The sequence below is a fragment of the Arvicanthis niloticus genome, unplaced genomic scaffold (genome assembly GCF_011762505.2).
Source record: "Arvicanthis niloticus isolate mArvNil1 unplaced genomic scaffold, mArvNil1.pat.X pat_scaffold_636_arrow_ctg1, whole genome shotgun sequence".
Taxonomy (NCBI): Eukaryota; Metazoa; Chordata; class Mammalia; order Rodentia; family Muridae; genus Arvicanthis; species Arvicanthis niloticus.
This window is the reverse complement of record NW_023046252.1, coordinates 12168-37804: the sequence shown is the minus strand read 5'-3', so window position 1 is coordinate 37804 and position 25637 is coordinate 12168. Positions and strand designations below refer to the sequence as shown.

Here is a 25637-nt window from a genome sequence, read left to right as displayed (position 1 = left end):
TCTGCCTTCCCCACATCCCTCACACCTGCCTTCTGCAGCGAGATGACCCTCGCCCTTTGCCAAAGTTCACCCCTCTTTCCCCAGGCTTCTCTTCCCTTTCTTGTGTAAATCACACAGCACACAGAGCTGGAGAGGCAGCTCAGTGGTTAGCATCATGCATTGCTCCCCCCAAAAGACTGCAGTTCAATCCCCAACAACCATGTCAAGGTGGCTCAGAACAGCCTGTAACTCCAAACTTTGGGCCAGAGTCCCTATGGGCACGTGGACACGTGCACATTTAATTTACACAATTAAAAACAATAAAAATTAACCTCAAAAAATCCACAGAGCATAGGTTTGTTGTTGTTGTTATTATTTGTATATAAGTATGGGTGTGTATGTTCCATGTCCCCATGTAGAGGCCCAAGACCACCTTGGAGGAATTGGCTGTCGGGGACAAGGGATTGAACTCAAATTGTCAGGCTTGACAATAAATGCCTTGACCTACTAAACCCCTTGCCAGCCTGATTTGTTGTTGCTGCTGTTGTTGTTATTGTTTGGGGGGGGGCTTTGTTTTATTTTGTTTGTTTTTCAGACATGTTTTCTCTGTGTAACCCTGGCTATCCTGGAACTTACTGTGTAGACCAGGCTGGCCTTGAACTCAGAGCTCTGCCTACATCTGCCTCCAGAATGCTTCTGGGATTAAAGGCCTGTGCCACCACCACCTAGCTCTGATTTGTTCTTTGTTTTTTGTTTTTCTGAGTTAGGGTCTCATGTAGCTTGCACTAACAGATGGGCAAGCCCCTCCTTCCCCAAGGCTATATACAAGCAGTATGTGTTAGTTGTTTTAAGAAAAGTCTGACCGCAGTTCAGAACAGACCACTCCAGACCATACGGTTCCAAGAGGGGGGAGGTTTATTCAGGAGATAGGGCAAAGGTGGGGAGAGGAAGGTGGAAGGATAAGAGAGAAGAGAAGTGGAGGCCGGCCATGACCACGTGGAGAGAGAGGAAGGGGGGAGGGGACAGAGAGGCAAGAGGGTAAGAGAGAGAGAGTAAGAGAATAAGAGTAAGAGTAAGAGACTGAGGAGGGGGCAAGCAGCCCCTTTTATAGTGGATCAGGCCTACCTGGCAGTTGCCAGGTAACTGTGGAGGTGGAGTTTAGACAGAATACTAACAGTATGTCCTGATCAGAAGACTCAGAACAGCCACACTGACTGGGGAAAAACAAAAAACAAAAAACAAAACAAACAAACAAAAAAAACTGCTTTGATGGCAAGCTACCTACAAGTCGTGTAGGGAAAACGCTCATACACATTAAAATAAAATCTAAAAATGGAAAGTCTAAAGTTGTGGCTGGCCAGCGCTGTTAGCCAGGTATGATAGTGTACACCTAGAATCCCAGCAGTCCATCCTGAGCTACATACTGAGTTCCAGGCTAGCCTGGGTGTGCTGCTTAGTTTCATTACAGAAGCTAGAGTTATTCAAGAAAGGGGACTCTTAATTGAGAACACACCTGTCAGATCGGTCTGGAGGGTTAGGCAGCTCCGACTCTGAACAGTTGGTTGTGGGTTGTATAAGAAAACAGACTAAGCAAGCCATGAGAGTCAAGGCAGGAAGTAGCATTCTGCACTCCTCCACAGATCCTTCATCACTTCCTGCCGCCAGGTTTCTGCCTTGAGTTCCTGCCCTGAATTCTTTCAGTGCTAGAATATAATCTAAGAGTTGTGAGGCGGAAAAAACCCTTTTCTCCCCAGCTTGCTTTTGATCATGGTGTTTATCACAGCAACAGAAACCTTAACTGAGACACTGGATTACTCTAGACCTTGTCTCAAAGAAAGGAAGAAAGAAAGAGAGAAAGAAGAAAGAAAGAAAGAGAGAGAGAGAGAGAGAGAGAGAGAGAGAGAGAGAGAACAAGCAGATTACTGGTATACAAGCTGGGTGTGGAGAGGAATTATAATTTCTAATTCCATGTGCCTTTCGCTTGTGCCCTGGGCCTGTTTTCCATGTCTGGTTAGTGATTCAGAGGACAGAAAGTGTGGCCTGTCATACTGTACAGTACTGTAATCTCTGACTGGATCCACATGTATTTGGGCCATGCTGACAACTATTCTCTGGAATGTGTCTTGTGATCAGAAATGTGGGGAGCCTTCTATTCTCAAGGATACCTGTGAGCCCAGCACAAGACGGTAGAAATAGGGGTGGTCTTGAACTCAAAGATCCACTGCCTTTGCCTTCTGAGTGCTTAGCATTAAGGGTGCATCCCATCACCCCTGATTCGACTTCTAAGTTTTTTTCATAATTTATTTTTATCTTATGTTCCTTGGTGTTTTGACTGCAGTTATGTCTGTGTGAAGGTGTCAGATCCACTGGAATTGGAGTTATAGACAGATGTGAGCTGTCACATGGGTGCTGGAATTGAACCCTGGTCCTCACGGCTGCTCTTAACCGCCGAGCCCTCCCTCCGAGCCCTCCAACGTCCAAGTCTCCTTTAGAACTTCTTGGGAGTTCTGGTTTCTTTTCTGTCTCTAAGGTAGAATAAGGTTCACTTCATTGCTGCTCACAATTCGCTGCTGAGGGAGGTTGGGTCAGGAACGGAATCAGGAGCTTTAGTAGGCACTGTAGAGGAAGGCTGCCTGCTGGCTGACTGGCTCCCCCTCCAGCGTGGCTATCTTTCTTATAGGCTAGGACTACCTGCTTGGATCCCCAGGAGCTCCAGTTCCGTGAGCACTGGGAACCGAACTCATATCCTTTGGGACAGCAGCCATCTGCTCTTACCCTCTGAAGCACCTCTCCTGCCCCCCTCCCCCGGTGTTTCCTCTTTGAGGAAAAGGCCTCTTTCATATACATTTGACACATCCCTTGTTTTTGAGGCAGGCTCTAATGCAGCCAGTACCTCCTCATCGGTATCCTCCCGCCTGAGTCTCCCTAAGCCCTGGGATTTTAGGCCTGTGCCTACAACATGCTGTTCTCTTAGTTACATTAGCATATTGAACTCTACAGGGTTCCTGGAAGGTGAGACAACCATGACCAGTTACTAAAAGGGAAGCTGAGGTATATAGTCCAGGTTCAGACAGGCAGGCACCCAGTCACATGGACAGCCACCAGCTTCAGCCTCCCTTACATTAATTTCTTTTCTGGAGTCCTGACTATTTGGGGAGTGGGCAGTGGCTGCGAGCCAGGCATGAGAACAGAAGTCCAATCCTCCCTTGATCCCTCCTGGCTGCCTTCATCTCCTTGGCAACTCTAATGGCTGCCCCATCCATTGGCACCCCCTTCCTCTCTGTGGTCAGACCAAATACCAGATAGGGTGAATCTCAGCTTTTCCTCAAGCATTCCTCATGGCTGAGGCTCAGTTCAGGCGGCCTGAGGTTCTGAGAGTGGAGCTGAGGTGATTGGAGCAGGCAGGGAACGAGGGAGGGATGGGCTAGATGGGCCTTGCCACCCGATCCAGCCCTCGGCCTGCCCTCTTCAGGGAGGGGAAAGGGACAGTCATCTTCTCAGGCCCTGTGGTATAGGTCTCTGTGTGTGTGTGTGTGTGTGTGTGTGTGTTCGCGCTCTATGCTGAGAGATGGAGGGCAGCTGTAGTCACAGCAGACATTGGAGGAAGTGAATGCTTGGCGAGGCACAGCAGGGCTGACTATGGTAAGGAGGGCAGGGGCAGGGAGGGTCTGAGGGTGGATCTGCCCATCCCCTGCCTGGTTCTGTCCACTGGCTAAGTGGCTAAGCCTGCCTTGCAGAAGGGAACTCATCACCAGGTGACTTTCTGACCCCTCGCTTTACTCCAGAGGTCTCAAGAGCTGCTACTGCTGTTCCTGATGCTGAAGTGGCCGGCAGCACACATGGAGGACCCTGCCTTCCCACACTTGGGTGACAGCTCACAGCCCCTGCCGAGGCCCTGTCCTTGGCGCTGCTCCTGTCCCCGAGACGACACAGTGGACTGTGCTGGTCTGGACCTGAGGGTGTTCCCAGACAATGTCCCCAGAGCTGCTAGGCACCTCTCCTTGCAGGTAAGGGCTAGGGATCTGAGAGGGAGGCACAGGGCTCACACTGGATTCATGTGGGCAGTCCACATGCCAGGGCTGAACCTGGCCTTGCTCTGGGTCTGCTAAGCCAGGCCAGTGCCAGATGTAGAAGCATTATGTGCCCAGAGAATGGAGTTTCAGTATCTTAGGAGTAAAGTTGTTTTCGTCAAAAACACTGAGTTCACCTGCATGATGGTGGCACTCACTTTTAATCCCAGCACTTGGGAGGCAGAGGAAGGCAGACCTCTGTGAGTTCAAAGCCAGCCTGGTCTATAGAGCTATACAGCCAAGGCTACAAAGCTCTGGGTCGATAGTTGTGATGTTGGAGGTCACAGGAATACTTTAGGATGGTTTGGGACAAAAGGGTGTTGGGGGTTGAGATCAGAGTCTGTTGTGGTGGCCCCAGCTCTAAGGATGCAAGCTGGAGGCCATCCTTCACTGCACAGTGAGGCCCTGTGTTGGGGTGTTAGGAAAGGCTAGAGGAGTGTCAGAGACCAGGTTCAAGATCAGCAGCCCGTGTGGCTTCAGGCGCAGGGTAATCCTGTGGTTTGTTGGGTGGTGCAGTAAAGGGCCCCGTGCCTCGCCAAGTCTCAAGGTTGTTTGGGGTCAAGGAATGGAATGTTTTCTTTTCTCCTCCTCTTCCTCTTCTCTCTGGAGATAGTAAGGATGAACCCAGGGCTTGCCTTGTGGATGCCAAGCAAGTACTCTGCCACTGGGCTACACCTCCAGGTTACAAGTTGAGGAGCAAGAGACAGGCCTTGGTGTGAATGTCTTTACCCCACAGAACAACCACCTTCAGGAGCTGCCCTACAATGAGCTATCTCGGCTCAGTGGCTTGCGCACCCTGGACCTGCATAGCAACTTCATCTCCTCCGAGGGTGAGGGCCTCAAGCTAGGAACAACCAGGTCCCAACCCCTCTCCACATCCGCTGTTTGCCAGTTGTGGCCAGCTCTTGGGGGTTTCCACAACTGCTGAGCACGGTGGAATTTCGAGGGGTGGGGGATGGTGGTGGCTGTGGCTTTTGAGTAAGGACAGGATGTGGGGGTTGGGGTAGAGCCTAGGAATCTATGCTAGTCCCTAGCCTTAAGAATGGGGTTGCTAGAACGCTGGTCCCCTCATCCTTTGCCCCTGTGCTCCCACCCAGGCCTGCCTGATGAGGCCTTTGAGTCTCTCACCCAGCTAGAGAACTTCTATGTGGCCCACAACAAGGTGAGCCTGTATCCCTAAGGGGTCACAGCCTGGTTGGGGTCACCCGGCGAGCGAGCGACCTGGGGGTGGGGGTGGGGGTGGGGAGACAGGAAACCGGGCACCAGGACCAGACGCTGTTGACCTTGCAGCTTTCTGTCGCGCCCCAGTTCCTGCCACGCTCCCTGCGTGTCGCCGATCTGGCTGCCAATGAAGTGGTGGAGATCTTTCCTCTCACCTTTGGGGAGAAGCCTGCACTCCGGTAGTTTTAGCCCTGACTCCGCCCCCAGCCTTTGATTCCAGGATCCTGCTCCCAGAGGCCAAGGGGAAACAGGCCTGTCCAGGGCAGCATGTACATGACCCTGCAAAAGGAAAACCGGGGCGCAGCCTGGTTTTGGCGGGTCTGAGGCATAACTGTGCAGTGGGGGTCGGGAGTAAGAAAAGGCTGGGCTCTGTTCTGGAGATCCTGGGGCTTGCCCTGTGCTGGGAGGGGCGGTGTCAAAGAGAGCTCAGGTCAGTTTTTGGAGGTCTGAGGCATTAGCTCAGTTTGTGAGACTATGTCCCTAAAATGAGGTCAAAGGGTCTTCAGCTCTGCATGGGGAGTTAAACACACACACACACACACACACACACACACACACACACACACACACTCACGCATGCGCACATGTATGCATGCACTCACACATGCACATACACACACAAATACACCCACACGACTTTTACTCTCAGACAGGAGCTGTTGGTGACCCCAGCTGGAGTTGAGGGGCAACAGCATGGGGGAGGGTGGTGTGCACATGCGTAGGCTGGCGGCTGCAGCCCAGCTCTCCTCAGGTCTGTGTACCTCCACAACAACAGACTGAAGAACACCGGGTTACCACCTAACTCTTTCCATGGGTCAGAGGCTATTACTACCTTGAGTCTTTCCAGCAACCAGCTCAGCTCCCTACCACCCAGCTTGCCAGCCTCCCTGGAGCGGCTTCACCTGCAGGTAGGTTTCCTATCTATAACAGCACACACATGCCTGGTCCTAGGTCTCTTACCTGTAGCCTGTGGGACTTCTCCACCTGCTCCTTTTCCTTTCTTCCTTAGATTTATTATTTTATGTATGAGTGCTCTATCTGCATGTGCACCTGCAAGCCAGAAGAGGGCATCAGATCACGTTATAGATGGTTGTGAGCCACCATGTGGTTGCTGAGAATTGAACTCAGGATCAACTGTCAGATGATCTCTGGACAAGCCATCTCTCCAGACCCTTTTTCCATCCTTTCAACTGCTTCCCAGAATTCTAGATGTTAGGAAAATCATCAAACAAACAAACAAACAAACAGACAAAAACTTCCACTCCTTTGCACAGGCAAGGCAAGCTCCCAGCCACGCTCTTGCTCCAGAGCCTTCTGTGGCTTCCCTGGCTGTCCATGACCCTCTATCTCTTTCTCGACTCCCTTCTGCAGAACAATCTAATCTCCAAGGTGCCCAGAGGAGCACTGAGTCTCCAGACCCAACTCCGTGAGCTGTATCTCCAGCACAATCAGCTGACAGACAGTGGCCTGGATGCAGCTACCTTCAGGTAGGCACTCTGCAGCCCTGTGCTGGGTATCCCCTCCCCTCCTATAGGATTCCCAATCTAGCACTTCATTTAGTGAGTACCTGGTGCACATCCAGCTGCCCTGCCTGTCATAAAAGGTGTTATAATATGCTGCCATGTTTGACAGGTGTCCTTGTCCCCTGCTACATTTTCTTGAGGTTCTATTACCCAATAGTTAGGGGTTTTGTGGTAGAGAGATAAAGTCCAGGTTTTCACATATGCCAGGAAACAAAACAAGTTTACCATCTGGCCACACCCCAGTTTCTCCCTACAGCATTCTCGACAGGTAAGCAGGAGCTCTGAGCTGAACCTCAGTGCTTATGGGTTTTGATTTGTTTGTTATGGTTTATCAAGAAAGGATTTCTCTGTATAGCCTTGGTTGTCCTAGAACTCACTCTGCAGACCAGGCTGGGCTCAAACTCAGAGATGGGTCTGCCTCTGCCTCTCTTCAGAGTGATCTCCCTTCAGAGTGATGGGATTAAAGGTGTGCAGCCTTTCCCCTTCCCCGGCCCCCCAGTTTTTTGTTTCGTTTCTATGACAGGGTCTCTCTATGTAGCCATGGGTGCCCTGGGATTTATGTAGACCAGACTGGCCTCCAACTCGTTCAGCTCTGCCTGCCTCTGCCTCTTGATTGCTGGGGCTGAGGATGTAAGCCACAACTCTCAGCTTAATTTACTTATGTTTATGAATGTTTGCGCCTGATGGATGTCTGTGTATCATGTGTGCAGTACCTGAAGGAACAGGAAGGCTGTAAGAGGACAGCGACCAGTGACCTCCTACTTGACAGCAGCCATGTGGGTCCTGGGAAGTGAACCCTGGGCCAGTGCTCTAGACTGCTGAGCCATCTCTCCAGCCTGACCCTAATTTTTTTTTTTTTTTTTTTTTAAAGATTCTAGCTGGCATGGAACTCACAATCTTCTTAGCTCCCCTCATGAATTCTGGGATTCCATAGTTATACCTATGGCCATTCTGAGCTGCCATATATATATTTCTTCTATATCATATCAACCCAGCTTTGTTGCTACATCACTTTCAATGTGAAATTTCCAGTTTAAAGGAGTCCTAAAACCATTTCTTTTACTTCCTGGTAAGATTTACGGGATCTCCTTCTTGAAGTGACCATTCCGTCACTCCTCTCTCCCATCAGCAAGCTGAGCAGCCTTGAGTACCTGGACCTGTCTCACAACCAGCTGGCCACAGTACCCGAGGGTCTGCCGGGAACTCTGACCATATTACACCTGGGTCGCAACTGCATCCAGCATGTGGACGCTGTAAGGCTGCATAGAGCAAGGGGTCTGCGCTACCTGCTGCTGCAGCACAATAAGCTGGGGGCCTCGGCGCTGCCTGCAGGGACGCTGAGGCCACTGCGAGCCCTGCACACGTTGCACCTCTATGGCAACAGGCTGGAGCATGTGCCTCCCGCATTGCCCCGCCGCTTGCAGGCCCTGGTGATGCCTCACAACCGCGTGGCCACCTTGGGTGCACGGGATCTGGTCTCCGCGCGAGCCTTGGCCGAGCTCAACCTGGCCTACAATCGCCTGACCAGCGCACACTTGCATCCCGGCGCCTTCCGCCGCCTGCGCGCCTTGCGCAGCTTGGACCTGGCCGGTAACCAGTTGACCCGGCTGCCCAACGGCCTGCCCACCAGTTTGCGCTCGCTGAGACTACAACGCAATCAACTGCGGACCCTGGAGCCAGAGCAGCTCGCCGGCCTGAATAAGTTGCGGGAGCTGAGTTTGGCGCACAACCGGCTCCGCGTGGGCGACATTGAGCCTGGCACCTGGCACGAGCTGCAGGCACTGCAGGTCAGGGGTCTAACTACAAAATGGTCTTCTCCATCCCACCGTTGGCCCAGCTCTGAGCCAAGGCATGCCAGAGAGTCCCGAGCGGGCAGCCTGAGATGGTTGGAACAGACCCTGTGCAGGTTGTGGCTGTTAAGTCCCCAGCTGAATTCTGAGCACTTCTCCGTTCTACCCAGCGACTGTGGCCTCTGGGTTCTGGCAACCCAGCTGGGCACGAGACAGAGACAGGGCTTTATCCCTCTCTGACCCCAAACATCCTAGTTAGAGGCCATCTGGGTGACCACAGAAGATAACAGTGTGGTAGCTGGTGAGGACCAGAGCCAGGTGTGGGAACAGGGCTGGCTGCACAGCATAGGGAGGCTGAGGGAGAAAGCTTGAATTTGAAGCCAGCTGAGGCTATGGAAAGAAAAAAAGGTGGCAGAGGGAATGGAAGAAAAGAAAAAACCGAAGGGTGTGAGTGAGGATGTGAGGGACCACCTTCACGTCCTTGTCTTGCTCAGGCAGGCAGGCAGGCTTCTGCCTCTACACCCCGCCCATTGTAAAACAGAAGGCTTGGCTGATCTCTGTGGAGTGAAGGGATTTGGTAACCACTGTTGAACAAGGATTTAGAGGCCAGCGCCAGGCAGGGAAGAGGCAGAAGACCGGAGGAGAGGGGCCGGAAGCTCTTAGTTCTCAGGCCCTGAGCCTGCCATCCTGTTGTGTGTCTGTCAGGTACTGGACTTGAGCCACAATGAGCTATCTTTTGTGCCCCCTGATCTGCCTGAGGCCCTGGAGGAGCTACACCTGCAGGCTAACCGTATCAGTCATGTGGGCCCAGAGGCCTTCCTCAGCACCCCCCACCTGCGTGCCCTCTTTCTCAGGTGAGGGGCAGGGGAGTGGGGATGATGACAGTAGCTCTCCTGTCACTGCCCTAATGTCCCCACCTCTCTGCTGCACAGGGCTAACAGGCTTCATGTGACAAGCATCGCAGCCGAGGCCTTCCAGGGGCTTGCATACCTACGTGTGGTAGACACTGCAGAAAACCCGGAGCAGGTCCTAGTCCAGCTGCCACACAAGGGCAAGGAGCCCTGAGCCCTTGGGGGTTGGGGGCAGGGTTGCAAATTGGCTCTGGCCTGAGTTCTGATGGACTGTGGACTAAAAAAGTTCTCAGTTGGGGCTTTAGAGGCTGAGCCTGTCCTGCTCAGAGCTGGCCAACACAGTAGGAGCAGGTGTCTCCTATGGGAGAGGGTTGGGGCTAAAGCAGGAAGCGTGCTGACAGAACATTCTGAGTACAGACTACACCCTCCACCACAGATGGTGATGGGGAATAAAGCAGGTACCTCTTATGTTCACAGGGGACCGACCCATCTCTTCCCCACATTGCTAAGTGGAGAGAGAAAGCTCTGTGATAGGAAGTCAGTTTGGTCCTATGGGCTGTGAACGGTGTGGGAGACCTGAAGCAGACACCTGGGCCACCAAGTAGTGTCCTGCAGGGCCCAGCCTTACTGTGTATGCCCGAAAGGCCCAAGCCATGGGCTCACCCAAGCCTTTCCAGGGAACTGGACTGAGTGGGGAGGCCTAAGCCAGCCACTGGGAGGGTGGAGTAGGGAGCACACCAAGGAAAAAAAGACAAAAGCTGAGGCAGGTGTGGCCTTGGCTGTTCATTCTGTGATGGCCCTGGGAGGGAGGAGCAGCTGGGTCAGCACAGTCCCTAGGGAGTCAGCTGAGCTGGACAGCCTCAGAGGTATCTTTGGAGAGGGCTGTGGGGTTAACAATGGGAGAGGCAGGAAGTAAAGTGCTTGCAAGGCCCTCTGGGCTTGTCCCAGCTACCCTCCTTGCTCCAGATGTGCCTGGATGTGCAACAGGACTCTCCAAGGCCCAACCAGCCAGGCTGGGGTGACAGTGCTGTCCCAATGCCCCTGGGGCTGGGGGCCTGGACAGGGTGAGTCCAGAACCAACTGTCCGCTGATTGTCTGCTTGTCTGTTCAGGGCCTGGAGCTTGGCCTGGCGCTGGGCTGTGGGGTCTGTAGTCCAGGATGGGCCTCACCTGCGGAGCCGCTGCAGCTGGGGAGACACGAGGGGTCAGGGAACCAACCCCCGCATATGACCCCCACCTCTGTAGCCACTTACCTCGCTCTCCACCAGGTTCCGACGGTACAATGCCTCCTTCGCAGCCTCCTAGGGGAAGAGGTGATTGGTTGACAGTCTAGGATGACCCTGACCCTCTAACTCAGTAACCACCACACAGGTCCAGCTTACCCTGCTTCCATCATAGCCAAGGCGCCGGGCAGCCTCTGTGTAGAAGTGCAGCTGGCGCTCCAGATGGCTTGCGTACTCTTGAGAAGTGGAAGTGGGGGTCAGGGCCAGGCAGCTGCTTGGCCACTACTATCACCCATACAATGGGGATTCTCCGTTCCCTGCCCACTGTACACACCTCTTACCAGACAGGCCTCTCTTCAGCCCCTTCTTGACCCTCCCTCTCCAGACACACACTTTTACAGTCCCTCCCTCACCAGATACACCCCCCCTTCCCAGCCCCATTTCTGCCCCTACCCCTGCGGAAGGCAGCACCACCCTGCTCAAGCTGTGCCCTCTGCCACTGGCTACGCTGTACTACGTCCTGGTACTGCTGGGCCACTTCTGGAGGCACAGGCCGGCGTGCCTGCCTCAGGGCCAGGATCTGGAGGGTACAAAGGGGGCTGTGAGCCAATCTGGAGCCCAACCCTACAGCCCACCCCACTGAGCCCAGCAGGGCAGGCACCTACCTTCCTTTCTAGCCGCTCTTGGTCAAAGGCCAGCACACTAAGGCTATGCAGGGGCCGCGCTGATCTGCAGGGCAGAGAGGGGATGAGGGGCTACAGAGGAAGTGGTGGGGATCCAAAGGAGGGGTCAGTGGGCAGAGGCACAGGGTGGGTGGGGCCATGGGAAACTCAGGCCTCAAGACATCCGGAGACCAGGAAGGGTAGACCTGATATCCGAGGTTCTGGGGTCTGCCTGTCAACCCGGCACTCAGTAAGGGGAGGCAGGGGACATCAGTGAGGGACAGAGACAGAAGAAAGGATAAGAGTGAAGACAGGAGGCTGGATATGTTGACAATGGTCAGATCACAAAAGGTCTTAAAGATCAAATGGAGGCTTGTAAACTGAATCCCCCAAGAGAAGGGTGTCAAGCACGGCTCTGAGTCAGGTGGGCGATGGTCCGGGGTACGTGATGGGGGCTACACAAGAAACTCAGACATCCGTGTGGCACAGCCCAGACTTACCTGTTGCCTGCTTCCCTTGAAGACGCAGGTATGAGAGGAACCTTTGCTTTGGGCCCAGTGACCTGTTTTGGTAGAGTCAGTCCAATGAGTACCGAGTCCCTGACCCTAGTCCTACTCCCAGAGGTGACTGAGAGGCAGGGACTCACAGTGGGCACAGCTGTTGGGATGTGATCAATGACCAGCCACCTCTCAGTTGTAGTCTCCAACTGCTGGGCTGTCAGTGGCTCCCGGATGCGAACCATCACCTCAAGCCTCCCCCCTGTGGGCCGGCGGCCATCCAAAACCTAGGTAGGAATGAGAGTAGGTATGGGCAAGGGTGGCATCCTCAACAGGGGCCCTGAGGGATGCCAGGGATGACTCCAGTAACACACCAGAGTACTCAAAGTTTGCTTGCCAGCTTACCTCCAGGATCTCATGGACTTCACAAGCTGTTTCTAACATATCCAGCTTCAGCTGGGCTGTACCTAGCACCCTGTCCGTCTTGAAGAGCCCCCTGTGTGGAGGAAGGTGTGATGGGTAGCATACTGCTCCACTCCCCTGGAGCCCAGAACCTGTGATGATCCCTGGCTCACCCCTTGTGCAGCACTTCGAACTTGATGCCCTTGGTCTGGATGGCCCTTCGGAAGCCACGGTGGCCACGGTTGATGCAGAGTTTGAACTGCTCCTTGAACTCTACGCAGGAAAGGAGGGAAGAAGGGAAGCAGCTGGGAGCAGGAGTGTGCACTGGCTTTTACTTTGTGTGTGCAAGCTCTGTATGTATGTTCATGAGGGGGGTTACAGCACAACCTCGGGTGTCAGTCTCCACTTTCCACCTTGTTTGAGACAAGGTCTCACTGGTTGCCATGCACCTCACGTGGCCCACAAGCTCTCCTGTCTCCTCCTTACTGCAGGAGTATGGGACTGTAGAGCCATGTTGCTGCGCTGGTTCTAAGTCAGATCCGGGGATTCAAATTCACGCCCTTCTGCTTGCCCTGCAGTTGCTTCACCCCACTGACCCATCTTCTCCTCTCAGTCCTTTTTTTTTTTTTTTGAGGGCCTGGGGTTGGGAGTCCAGGGCTTGTGCATGCTAGTGAATACCTCTGAGGTAGATTCCCACTGTGGCCCTAGTTTTGGGTTATCTTCTGCAGAAGACAAGGTGACTCACCAGGGGAGTCTGTGTTTTTGATCACACTGGTCTTGTCTTTCTGAGCTTCTTCCTGTATCAGGGAGGAGGCGGGAGTGATCAGGACACAGGCCAGATGTGGGCTTCCACTTGCCTGGCTTCTTGGTCCACACCCACTTAAAGACTGTACCTACCACATTAGGGTAAGGGAAGTCGAAGCGGACGAAGGCATCCAAGTCACTGGGGGACAGCCCTGTGGGTAGACAAGGGTCAGACCTAGGTAGAGAGACCAGCCCACCCTTTCTTCAGGGCTGCCTCCTCACCTGTGGGTGTGGGCAAGTTGATGCCCTTCACGATAAACAGGAGCATGTCGTTGTTGCTCAAGTCTGGGAAGATCCTTTCAGTAGGGGGAAACAGAGGCAGGCACCTCAGCCCCAGCCTGGAGTTGTCACTTCCCTCAGTGAGTAGGGACCCTCCAGATCTCACCATCAGGCTGCAGAGTCAGGCATTCCCTTGCCTGACCACTGGGCTCCCTGTTCAGTGTTCACATGTTTACATGGTACCTACTTCTATCTGCTTCTGTGTGTACCGTGTGTACGTGAACACACATGTCCCTTTCCTTGCTGACTTACTTCCCTGGCCCTTACTTGCCAGTTTTGAGAATCTACTGTGTACTTGGCAGCATTTGCTCTTTACACTATATTCTTGGAGTCCTACTAAGTGTCAGCCAGGACTCTGGTTGCTAGAGGATCCTTTACTTTTGAGGCAAAGTCTCATGTAGCATGGGCTGGCCTCAAACTCATGTATGAAGGCTGGCCTTGAATTTCTGATCCTCCTGCCTCCACTTCCTCGGGGCTGGGATCTGGTTTATGAAGTCCTGGGACCCAGGACCTCATGCACTGGTGGGCATGGATTCTAGCAGCTGAGCCGCCCACAGCATCTTCCTTTCATTTACTATTATTTTCTGGGTATCTGTCAAGTGCCAGCAAGGGCCCTAGCCACTACAGCGGCTCGTGCCCGCCTAGAGCCTTTAGATGCCTGTGTTCCCACCAGCCATTCACTCTTGGTCACAATCAAGTCCTGCCACAGCTTCCAGGGCGTCACTCCCTCCCAGCATCACCCCAGCCAGGGGCTTGGGTCCTACTTGATGACACTGAAGGTCCGTTGCTCAAAGCGGGCTGCAGGTGTGGGCAGACTACGGGCGAAGGCTTGTTTTAAGGTGTCCATGCTCCGCTTACAGTCTTCTGCCAGCTTCTCGAACCTGTTGAGAAGGCACTGCTCAGGACCCTGGCCAGTGGGACTGGCAGTGCAGGTCCCAGCGAGGCAGCACTTACTTAATGGTTTCAGCAATGTTGCCCAGGTGGGTGAACTGTGTGGAGTGGTTTAGACACATCTGCAGGGAGAGAAGTGGAGGGTGAGAGAGAGGCCAGGAGGCCAGCACAGGGGACAGGGACAGGGTCATTGGTGAGGCCTTACTTCATGTTGCTGTCTCAGAAGCTTGGTAAGCTCCCCATAGCGACGCACAGCCTCCTGAGACAAGCCCGGGCCAGGCCGCTGCACCAGCACAAAATCGTCCTTGTTGACAGGAGCAGGTGGCACCTGTGGAGGATGAGGCTGGTAGGCACAGGCCTACAGGCCCACCAGAACAGCTCCTCTGGGGCTGTCATCGTCCCTGCCCATTACTCTATCTCCTGTGTGGGGTCTCCCCTCAATTCACACCGACACAACAAAACCATCTTTTGGGCACCCCAGCCCCTGTCTGTGCTGCCCTGTACATGTGTGTAGGCCCTGCTCTGTGGCTGGGGACTGGAGATGCAGCAGCAAACAGACAGCCAAGCACTGTGGCATACAATGGTGATGTCAGCACATAAGAGAGAGCAGAACTGAAAGTCGGAGGCTAGCAGGGATACAGTGAAGCCAAGGCTTGCCTGTGTACAGATTTAAGAGGGAGTGATCCCAATGAGCACTGGGGGAGCACTCCAGGGGGAGAAGAGTATGCAAAGGCCCTGCGGCTAGACATGGCTGGGTGTCTAAGGACAGAGGGAAAGAAGGAGGGAGGCAGATCAAGACCATGGGCCACAGCAAATTTCTGGATTTACCAGCGTGTCACTGTGGTCTCCCTAGCTAGAATGTGTGCCCTGTAGAGGTGGGGGTATTTGTTTTATTTTGCTCAACATTATGTCCCCAGGACCCAGTATGTGCTCCACACAGATTTTCTGTCATGTTGCTGTTATACAAGGGGTCCCATGATCCTGCTTGACTTTGAGGTGGGAATGACTTTGTGTCTCCAAAGACAAAAATAATGCTTGGAGTGAACAGTCCTACCCAAAGTGGCACACTCTGTTAACTGTTTCCAGAGACTCGAGTCTCTTCTCTAGTGATGGCACACAGCATCGGTCCCACAAGAAACTGCCGCCCCAGAACACTCTGCAGCTAGCCACATGGCTAGCTTTAGCCAATGAGAGTCAAGCAAAAGGATGGGTTCTGGAGACAGGAGTGTTTGCTTTAGAAGAACAGAGAGAGGTCAGGGTGTTCCCAGGTCCTACAATGACTCCTTTAAGCCACTCTGTCCTTTTTGCTTCACCCTTTCCATGGGTGTGAGGCAATGGGTCAGTGATCCATTTAGATCATGTGGACCAGGACAAGACCCTAAGAAGATGAAAAGCTCAAACATGGAAGGATCGCGGGCCCCACAGGCACCGTGTTGTAGAGCCCGGGCTGTCCTGACATGCAAGAAGCAACAATCTCCTTTCAGCTGTTGTCTTTCCAAGGGCCTAGTTGTCACAGCAGCTTAGTATAAATGATAGCCAATACATTCTAGGTCACATGGCTGCTAAGGGGACCACGGGCAGTACGCATAGGTACAGAGGCCTCACCTTGGCAATGTCCACAGGCAGTCCATTGCGAGAGGCTTCTAGCATGGGCTCTAGCCCTTTGGCCTGGCGCAGATGCATCTTGGCGCCCTCTACGTCATTCTTTTGCTTGGCTCGCAGGGCGGCCTGCAGGAGCTGCTTCTTACGGCCCTCTAGGAAGGCCAGCTGCTGCTGGGCTAAAGATGAAAAAGCCTCAGTAGGGCTGCCCAACCCACTGGGGTCAGGTTGGCCTTCGTAGCCAGGGCGAGTAAGGTACTTACCCCTGGTGGAGGTGCCCTTGGGGGCAGCTTTGCCTGCTGGGGCTGGTCCTGATGGAGGCGCCCTGGAGGGCGAGGACTTGAGCTGGGTTGTGGAGGCGGCAGGGGTGTTCTGCTGCAGAGGTATAGAGAAAGGTCAGATCGTCCCCAGTGCCAACAATGACTCATTCCCAGGTGTCAGAACCCCAAACCAAGAACCTATCTCTGCCTTCAACAGGTCTTGTGTGTTCAGGCTGGCCTCAAACTCACAATGTAGTGAAAGCTGACACTCAACTCCAGGTCTTTCTGCCTCCGCCTCCCCAGGGCTGAGACCACAGGTATGAGGTATGCCTACCTCATCCTAAGCACTAAACATTCTATGGTCCTGTTTCCACTTCTTCTCTGCAAGAGCTCTGTACAGGGAGGCTAGCCTGTGCTCTGCCCATTCTGCAGATGAAAGGACTAAGGCCCAGGGAGCAACAAAGCTGGACCAGAGCCCCACAGCCAAGAGGTGGCAGGCCAATGGTACGAGGCTGGTCACTCCTGCTTTGGCCAGGCTTCCCAGGTCGTTCTCCCATTGTCCCTCCCCACCTCAGCCCTGACCCCCTTGCACCTTCTTAGGAGTCTCCTCCTCTTCGTCATCTGAACCTTCATCATGGTTGGCAAGCTTCATGGCAGTTTCCAGGACTCCCACCAGGCTCTGCTGAGAAGGCTCTGCAGACTCCAAGCCTTGAATTGGGGGGAAGCCTGGGCGGCAGAGTGGCCTGGTCAGTGCCCCCACTGTCGGAGGCCATTGACCCCTCCGCCCACGAAGGATTTCCAGGCCTTTCTTTTTGTTGGTTTTCTGAACAGCTTCACTATGTAGCTCAGGTTGGCCTTGAGCATGCTGTCCCTCTGCCTCAGCCTCCCAAGTTCTGGGATTACAGGTATGTGTCATGACATCCTACTGCTATCTGTACACCAAAGCTGGAGCCTAGCTTTGTGCATGCTAGGGGAGTGCCGTACCACTGCTCTGGACCCTCCAGCCCACCCTGAGTCTGAGCTGATCTGAGAGCAGGAGCTGCAGAGCGCCGCCAGGCTGCTGCTCATTGCCATGGTGCTGGCTTCTCTTGTGCACCTGGGGCTTGGGCAGATCCTGACAGACTGAGGGGGCCTCAGCTGGGAGAGGGGCCCCCAGTACAGAGGGGAAATGTGGGCAGCTGAGAACTTCGAGGTTTCTATTCTATGGAGGCCCTGGCAGGAGTGAACAGAATGGAGGAGGGAGGGAAAGGGACAGTCAGAAGACAGAACAAGCTCCAAACAACCTCCTGACTGAGAACTTTCCAGTATCTCTGACGCAAACAGTGCTGTCATGACTCACTCCATTCTGGTTAAGAAGTCTGCAAAGTTCCTGAGTGCACAAACATGGCTGCATGAGAGACCCGTAAGCGGGAACAGACCAACAAAAGGCCAAGAGGTGGAAGGAGGGGGATGGAGAGGCTGCCCTAGGACAGAACTTACCTGGGGAAGCATACTTGGGGTGGGGCCTACCTAGAGGTACAACCTACCTGGGGGCACTGGCAGCTCTGCCACATCCACAGCTCGGCCTGCCTTGTGGGCTCGAATGGCGTCTTGGTATTGCTGCAGGGCACAGAGGTGTCAGGAGGCCCTGAGAGAGCTCCTGGGAGCATTTCTCTGGCCCCCTACACACCTTGACAATTCGCTCGTGCATGCGTGCCTTCCGCTGGTCACCCTTGGCCTTGGCCTGGGCTGCAGCCACGTGATAACGCTCCATTCGCTGCTCCAAAGCCTCCAGGAGGTTCTTTGGGGGTTGGGGAACCTCTGGGCCAGAAGAGGTGAGAAACATGTTAAGGGGCGAGGGAAATGCGGTACTGGCCCAGTCTGCCCACCTCAGAGGATCTCAGCAGCCTACCTGGCCTGGTGAGTGTTGAGGCAGGAGTTGGAGGTTGGGCTGCTGGCAAGGGGGCCTCTGGGGACAGCTGGTCTGGAGACAGAGTACAGTTCAGTGAGGGGCTTGATTACCTTGGGCAGCAGCAAAGTCAACAGTAGGAGTAGGAAGGGCATGGGTCAGGTCCTTACCAGGTGGAGGGGGCAGGCGGGACAGGTCCACCAGTTCCCCACGGCTCAGGGCCTCCAAGACAGGGTCAAAGCTCTGGAGAAAGAATGAGATGGGTAGAGGGGGGCTCCCAGGACCCCAGAAGGCGTTCTATACCCTGCTCTATGGCAGAAGACTGTCCCCTCCCTGGGGCTACCAACCCATGGTCTACCATACTGAGATACTGATAGTAGGCAGAGGATGGCGGCCAAGGCTCTAACAGGAGCAGCTGTCTGTCTAGAGGAGCTAGGAAGGGAGCCTGCACTCCGCCTCTGGTTCTCTCTGACAGCAGGCCCTGTGTGGGCCGAGACCCACCTTAGCCACTCTCAAGTGCCTGGTGGCTGTAGCAGTGTCATCCTGATGCTTGGCACGGAGGGCAGCCAGTTTGTATTCATGCTGAAGGCTCTGCAACCGGGCTAGGGGGCTGCAGGGATCTAGGAAGAAGAGCAGCACACAGGAAGCCTGGGCTAAGCTTGCTCCACAAATGCCCATTTGATTCTCACAGCCAAGCTCTGAGCCCATTCTATAGACGGGAAGCTGAGGCTCCAAGGCATGTTTTCTGCCAAGTGGCACGAGGGACATTTTCCTAGGCCTGGAGGTTCGGGGACGCTACAGTGTCCCTTTTCAGGATTCGTGAAAGCCCAGTGGGGACTTGTACCCTTGCAATCTATCAGCTTTCATCTTAAATTTAAAGAGGAGCTGAGGCTGTCGGTCACAGCACCTTACAGCATGAGCATCACAGAGATAACAACGTCAGCATCACAGCGATAACCAACGTCAGCATCACAGCGATAACCAACGTCAGCATCACAACGATAACCAACGTCAGCATCACAACGATAACCAATGTCAGCATCACAGCGATAACCAATGTCAGCATTTCTCCTTTGTAGCACTGGTGTGGCTGGGGAGCTGACGGAACAAAAACCTCACACAAGCCTGGCAACTGCATGGCCACCAGGTAACGCCCTGACGTCATCCTTCTGACCAGAAGGTACAGCAGGCAGCTCCTGCTACCACTGGGGGCCGGAGTTTGATTTCTGGGGCCCACATAGACTGTGAGAACTGACTCCCAAGGGCTACCCTCCGACTGTGACATGTGCCATGGCACATAAGTCCTCGCTCCCAATTAAAAAATATACACTCAGCCGGGCGGTGGTGGCGCACGCCTTTAATCCCAGCACTTGGGAGGCAGAGGCAGGCGGATTTCTGAGTTCGAGGCCATCCTGGTCTACAGAGTGAGTTCCAGGACAGCCAGGGCTACACAGAGAAACCTTGTCTCGAAAAACAAAAACAAAACAAAAAAAAACCCACTCAAAAATGACTGGAAACTCATCAACATTTACTTTAATAAACATTTTTGGATTTATTGTGCATGAGTGTTTTGCTTGCCTGGTGGCCTTGGAGGCCAGAGAGGGTATCAGTTCCTTTGACACTGGAATCAAGCCACCATGTGGGAGTTGGGAACCTAACCTGGGTCCTCTTCAAGAGTAATAAATGCTCGTAACTGCTAGCAACTCTCTAGCCCCAACATTTACTTCTTATTTTCAAATCCCTAAAGAGATTTATCTATTTTTATGTGTCTGAATGACTTACCTGTGGGTGTGTCTATAGATCAGCACTGTGTGCCTGGTGCCCCGGGGGCCTGGAATTCCAGATGGTTTTGACCCTGACCTGAGTGCTGGAAATCAAGCCTGTATCCTCTGTAAGGGCAGCTAGTGCTGAGAACCCCAGCCAGCTCCGGCTCCGTACTTCTTTCTGTCTTCCTTTTTTTTTGAGACACGATTTTATTATATGGCCTGGTTTGCTATATAGACCAGGCTGGCCTGGAAACTCAAAAGTGCTCTGCCTTCCAAGTCCTGGGATTAAAGGCACGTGCCAGCATGTCCAACCCTATTTCTTATTTTGTAATTTACAGTAAAACACATAAAACTTACTTAACAGTGTTTTTCTTTTTCTTTTTTTTTTTCTGTTGTTTTCTGTTGGGTGGGGATGGTAGGACCTATCTTTACTCTGAGTTCTCGGAGTCAGGGAGATCTCTGAATGCACAGCCAGCCTGGTCTACACAGTGCAGTCTAGAACAGCCAGGGCTGCATAGTGAGACCCTGTCTCAAAAAAGGTTTAAACAATTTTGTTATTATTGTGCATGTGGAGGTCACATGACTGACGGTTCTGTGCAGCTGGCTCTCTCTCTGTCCACCTTTACGTGCCTCAGGGACGCCTCCCTCACCACTGATAATTTAGTTCCCCAGATTAAAACTTCACCTCTATTAAATGCTCACATCCTGTCATCTCCCCAGCAGGCCACCTGCCATTCTACTTTCTATCCTCATGGATCTGACAGCCCTGGGACCCTCCCTCCTAAGACTGGAATTAGTGTCTCTTTCTTATAGCTTCTTCACTGGACATCATGTCCTCATAAAAACAAGCAACAAAAAAACAAAAATAAAAAAGTCGGGCAGTGCTGGCACACACCTTTAATCCCAGCACTCAGTAGGCAGAGACAGGTGGAGCTCTGTGAGTCTGAGGCAAGCCTAGTCTACAGAGTAACTTCCAGGACAAACTGAGCTATTCACAGAGAAACTTGGTCTCAAAAAACAAAAACAAAAAAACAAAAACAAAACAAACAAACAAACCAAAAAAACATCATGTCCTCATGGTTCTTCCATGCTAGAGCACATGATAAAAAGTTAATTCCTTTTTATGGCTAAATAGTAGTCCATTGTATGCACAGCCCATATTTTAAGGTCTCTGAAGAGCCCACGTAGACCCTGTATCATCCACCATTTACCTGGGGGTAGCTGGGGTTTAGCAGAGTTTGGTGTAGTGGTAGATGGGGCCTCCAATGTGATGCTGGACTCTGGGGCTGGCGAGCTTACAGGAGCCAGGTGGGAAGCAGTGAGGGTATGGCTGTGCACTGCTGCTGGTCCCTTCCCTGAGGCTACAGGTGGTGGAATGTCTGCTTCATTGATGGTGTTGCCTTTCTTTGCAGAGACCAGCAGGTTTTCCAGCGTCTGAAAGAGGATGTGACGTGAGTCTGAGATCACATGTGAGCTCGGTGCTCCGTGCTCCTGGGGTGCTCCTGGGGTCCAGGGAGGGTCCCAGCACCCTGCCCTTTTCCTGCTTACCTTGAGGCCCCGGTCATAGCGTCGCATCTTGGCACTGTCCCCAGCTTGCCTGGCACTCTCCACTGCAGACTGGTAGAGGGCTAGCCTCTCCTGCAGTGTGGCCTCTATTCCTGGGTTGGGGCCTGAAGGCTTCGGCTACAGGAGGGTTGGGGGACAATCTGGGTGTTGAACCCACTTAGGCTGCCCTAGCCAACCCTTCAGAGTATGAAGACAGGTTTCCCTTGGACCAATCTTTCCCACCCAACAAGATAGAGATATCACAGTCCAGAGGTAATATGTCACTTGTGCCAAAGGTCACGTGTAGAACAGGGGAAGGGTGGCCCTTGAACTCTGGTTGTGTGTGTACGAGTGGCTTATGGAAGGTATACCTGGGCCACAGGCGTCAGGGGCTCCACAGCCTTCTTTTCTTCTCCAAGGACCTCATTTAGCTCTGCCTGCAGGGATACATGGCCAGGGTAGGAAGTCGAGGCTGCTTAGGCTGCTGGACAGGGCACTGGCATGGTACAGCCTGTCCTGGCCCTGTGCTCACCAGCAGGTCCTCGTCAGCCTCCACATCATCCTCGTCTGTCCCCTCCTCGTCCTCATCTAGGTCTCTCATGCAGAGCCGGGCCATCTTCTCAATGGCTTCCATTGGCAGGGGACCTGGAGGCAGAAAGAAGCTCCAGCTAGAGCAGGATCCTCCCAGGGCCCCAAAGAACAGCATAGCAAGCAAGAGAACAGATCCCCTTCCCTGAGCACCGTGGCACCCCACTGTCCTGAAGCCCTTTTCTCCTGATATCATCTTCCATCCTCCATCTGCCAACCCGCCCTCCGAGCACACATTTCTTCCTTATCTAGGCTCAGCTCTGCTGCCACACGTCACACGCTGGAACCTCAGCTCTGCAACGGTCTCACTGTATGACCTTGAGCAAGTTACTCCAGCTCCTTGGCTTCAGGATAGAGATAACTTAACACTTCCTCCCAGGTAGAACTAAAGGTGAACTAAATTCTTGGAGCAGCAAAGCATACAGCTGTCCCTGCCTCGTCCACAGATAACAGCACCTTCCTCCTCAGGCTTGTGCCCCAGCACCTTCTTTGTGTCCACACTCTTGTGCCTGGGGCCATAACCACGTAAAATAAAGGCTACAGTACTGCTTCATCAGATAAGCCAGACGACAGCAGTGTGCTCTAGTGTGCAGATACAGCATGGATACTCTGGACAGGAAGATGACTCATGCTGTAGTGGGTAGGAGGGCTATCCTGGCACTCAGAACATTGTGAAATCTGGCTTATCAGTGACTCTGGAAGTTCACCATTTCATTACCGCCACACTGGATCTGAGTAGGTGAAAACAGAAAATCAAAGCATGAATCAAGAGGGGTCTGTGTTCATGGCATCGTGTTGGCACGGTGTGTGTGTGTTTAAGGAAACGGTATTCTGTGAAGTTCTATATGAGGTGAATCGTCAAAACTGGGAAATACAACCAAGGCCGTATTTTTCATTTACTTAGTATTTGTGTATGTGCACATGCATAGGTGAACATTTGTGTGCTACAGCACACTTGTAGAGAGAGGTCAGAGGACAACTTTCTAGGGTCAGTTCTCCTTCAACCACACAGGTCTCATGAAGCGAACCTCAGGGATTGAACCCAGGGTAGTCAGGCTGTGTCAGGGGCAGCCCTGCTTATACACCAAAGGCCTAGAATCAGCCATAGGCCTGACATACACGCCTGCTAATACAAAGTCTTAGCAGACTTTGGGTCTCTGTGGAAAAACACTGAAACAGATATTGTAAACAAGCAACTTTGGTGAAAAGTTGCCAAGCCTAAGTTGTCATAGACCCTGTAGATAGGTAACCTTTGTGGAATAGTACCAACCTAGATAAGGACAAGTGAATCATAGGCGGAGTCATAGTGACCTGTCCCCTGAAGCTTCACCTAGCTGATACCCTGTTCTGGAAAATATTTGTACTCCCCCTGAACACTTACGTTCCTGTGTCATCCCCTTCCCCACATCCTGCCTTTTTGTGTATATAACCCGTGTGAAAAAGTAAAAATTATGGTTTGATCAGCCTATAGACAAGCCGTGACTCTTTGTGTGCCTGTCCCCCATCTTCTCTTTCAGGTGATTCCCCACCCCCACCCCTGTTTAATGCCCTGCTGGCCAGGACAGCTCGGCACAGACTTCTTTGGCCACTGAGCCATCTTGCTGGTTCTCTGGTCATGGTTTTATTAACTAATAACCTACAACCTTGCCTTCTGTGTGCTTCTACCTAAAGATTTACTGTATGTTTATTAGTGCACAATGAACTGGTGACCAACAGACCTAACACAGGCTACTTTCCATGCACTTACCATCTATGCTTTCAAATACCAAGCATTTCTCTGCTTAGGGCAGAGAACTAGTTCTGTGACTAGTAAAAGTCACTCACATAAAGCGCAAAACCAAGGAGCCGGGAAGACGGCTTGATCGTTAAGAGGACACACTGCTCTTATAGAGGACCTGAGCTTGGTTCTCAGCACCCACATGAAGTTACTACTTGGAACTTCAGCTCTGGGGAATCTGACATACTCTGCTGGCTTCCATGTGTGTCTGCAAACATGTAGCATACACGCACGCACGCACACCCTGCCCCCCAAATGTGAGACAGATTGGAAAAGACAGCTCCACCCGCAGCTGCCCCTAACACTGTCACCCAGAGCCTAGACTCCAGGAAGGTAGGTCTTTTGTTTTCTTGCCCCATGTCCAACCCAGCCAAGAACTGCTCACAGCGAAAGTTTCAGAGTCCTTCCCCAGTATGCTGCTGTGCATTTCTTACCTTTGCCTTTCAGCTTCTCTAGGGCCTGGGGCTGACCCCCCACCAAAGCCAGGAATTCGGCCTCCAGTTCCTCATCATTTACCCCATCCTCTGGGATCATCAGGCCGTCCGGGGAGAAGTCAACCAGCAGACCAAGCTATGGGAACAAACATGGTCCAATTAGACCTTCCATGTACCACTCAGCCCCGGGTGGTCAGGACAGATCCAGAGAGTCCATACGGATTGCTGGGACCAAATCTCTCAGAGTAAGGCCAGGAGGCTGAGGCAGACAACACTGTCCTTTGAGCACATGGCTCCTCAGCAGCAGAGAACCTGCCAAGAACGCACCAGTGTAGGAATGGAAGGTGCACTCAGTGTTAAAGTGCTAACCCTAACCCTGGCATGTGCAAAGCCATGGGTTCCATCCCCAGCATGGCAAGGAAAAAAATTTAAAAATGAAAGTCATGATGCTGACGGCAAAGCCGAAACTGGGTCTTTTCTGTAGACCTGCCCTTCTGTTTTGGCTAATGACCAACAGAATATGATGAGTTACATGAAATTACCCTTTCTGTAGGTCCAAATCGGCCAAGGCTTAGTAATTATGCGTGGCTTTACCTACTGGGAATAATGATTAAGCATTATGTTCCAGCATTTTCCATAAATAATCTCAGTCAGCCTTTACAACTGTCTTGTAAGGACTCTTCAGGCTTCCATTCCACAGGTGGGAAAACTGAGGCTCAGAGCTACAAATATATTCAGTCAAATGTACCAAAGTCAGGAGGGAACCTGAGCATAGCGCTAGGCCCTGGGATCCCTGGTTCAAAGATAGGACAAATCAAGCTTCCACAGGCTCTTAATCTGGGAGTATGGCGCTGGGCCACAGTCCTGTAGGTTTTCCTGTACACCTCTGGATTGACATTTCTGTCTGGCCAGGTTGTTCATTCTTATGACCTTGGTTAGATGTTTTCACCTCCCTGATCCTCAGTGTCTTCATCTGTACAATGGATGTAGCGTGTGGCCTGACTCAGTTGATGCAAAGGCCTGAAAAGCCGGTCTGATTGCTTTCCCTTCCTGGTTGGAAGTGCTGCAGCAACAGGTGTTCCCCGAAACCGAGGTGGGAAGCCAGAAGCTGGATGGCCCAGACCAGTAGGCCATACTCCTCTGGAGCGAGCCTCACCTCGGGGGCGGGGCGACGACCAGGGTTCACCTGGTGGCGAAGACCAGGCTTTTCTGGGGGTGGGGCACTCTCAGCGAGTGTGAGGAAAGGTGGGGAGAGACTCTGAGGAAGGGTGGGCAGGTACCCCTAGGTGGCAGAGGGGCACACACTCACCTGGCGGGCGGTGACAGCACCTCGGCCCGGGGGTGCCTGGGGTCCATTCCTCTTGTGCATCTTCCAGGCTCGAAGCCCGGACTACCAGCCCCCGCACCTTTGCCTTGCCTTGCCGCTTCACCGAAGTCGGGTCTTAGAGCTCGCGCTCTTCCTGAGCCCCGAGTCCCACCTCTGCGCCCGGCCCCCGGGATTCTCGAGTTTGGGCTGCCCAGCTTCCGCCTTGGCCTTCGGGAGCGCGGTCACTGGATTCTCGGGCTCTCTGTAAGTAAACTACAATTCC

At 53.0% G+C, this 25637-nt stretch overlaps 2 protein-coding genes across 7 annotated transcripts; one reads left to right on the top strand and one right to left on the bottom strand.

Annotated features, from left to right (window-relative positions):
• The first annotated feature begins 3361 nt into the window (after positions 1 to 3361).
• LOC117702271 (podocan-like protein 1) lies at positions 3362 to 9908 on the top strand. Of its 5 annotated transcripts, none has more exons than XM_076706417.1 (10): positions 3362 to 3621; positions 3765 to 3986; positions 4786 to 4879; positions 5147 to 5211; positions 5358 to 5449; positions 6046 to 6178; positions 6642 to 6757; positions 7923 to 8580; positions 9289 to 9437; positions 9516 to 9908. In XM_076706417.1, exons 1-10 carry the CDS (start codon positions 3619 to 3621, stop codon positions 9646 to 9648), a joined length of 1665 nt encoding a protein of 554 aa, XP_076562532.1. In that variant the 5' UTR covers positions 3362 to 3618; the 3' UTR covers positions 9649 to 9908. The 5 variants fall into 5 exon arrangements, with proteins under 5 accessions (XP_076562532.1, XP_034349394.1, XP_034349395.1 ...); XM_034493503.2 differs by having other exon boundaries at positions 6022 to 6178; XM_034493504.2 differs by having other exon boundaries at positions 5340 to 5449.
• Positions 9909 to 10204: 296 nt separating this feature from the next.
• On the bottom strand, positions 10205 to 25627 carry LOC117702275 (coiled-coil and C2 domain-containing protein 1A). 2 transcript variants are annotated; one of them, XM_034493507.2, is made up of 29 exons: positions 25358 to 25627; positions 24049 to 24184; positions 21782 to 21894; positions 21621 to 21686; positions 21253 to 21387; positions 20916 to 21138; positions 18440 to 18558; positions 18109 to 18181; positions 17942 to 18013; positions 17720 to 17850; positions 17577 to 17649; positions 16643 to 16776; positions 16054 to 16165; positions 15797 to 15969; positions 14397 to 14519; positions 14255 to 14313; positions 14065 to 14181; positions 13244 to 13317; positions 13115 to 13173; positions 12963 to 13014; positions 12391 to 12490; positions 12221 to 12311; positions 11965 to 12102; positions 11819 to 11880; positions 11322 to 11385; positions 11110 to 11236; positions 10816 to 10892; positions 10687 to 10734; positions 10205 to 10620 (listed from the first exon to the last, which is right to left on the bottom strand). In XM_034493507.2, exons 1-29 carry the CDS (start codon positions 25415 to 25417, stop codon positions 10600 to 10602), a joined length of 2832 nt encoding a protein of 943 aa, XP_034349398.1. In that variant the 5' UTR covers positions 25418 to 25627; the 3' UTR covers positions 10205 to 10599. The 2 variants fall into 2 exon arrangements, with proteins under 2 accessions (XP_034349398.1, XP_034349399.1); XM_034493508.2 differs by having other exon boundaries at positions 10402 to 10620; positions 16054 to 16162.
• Positions 25628 to 25637: the final 10 nt, after the last annotated feature.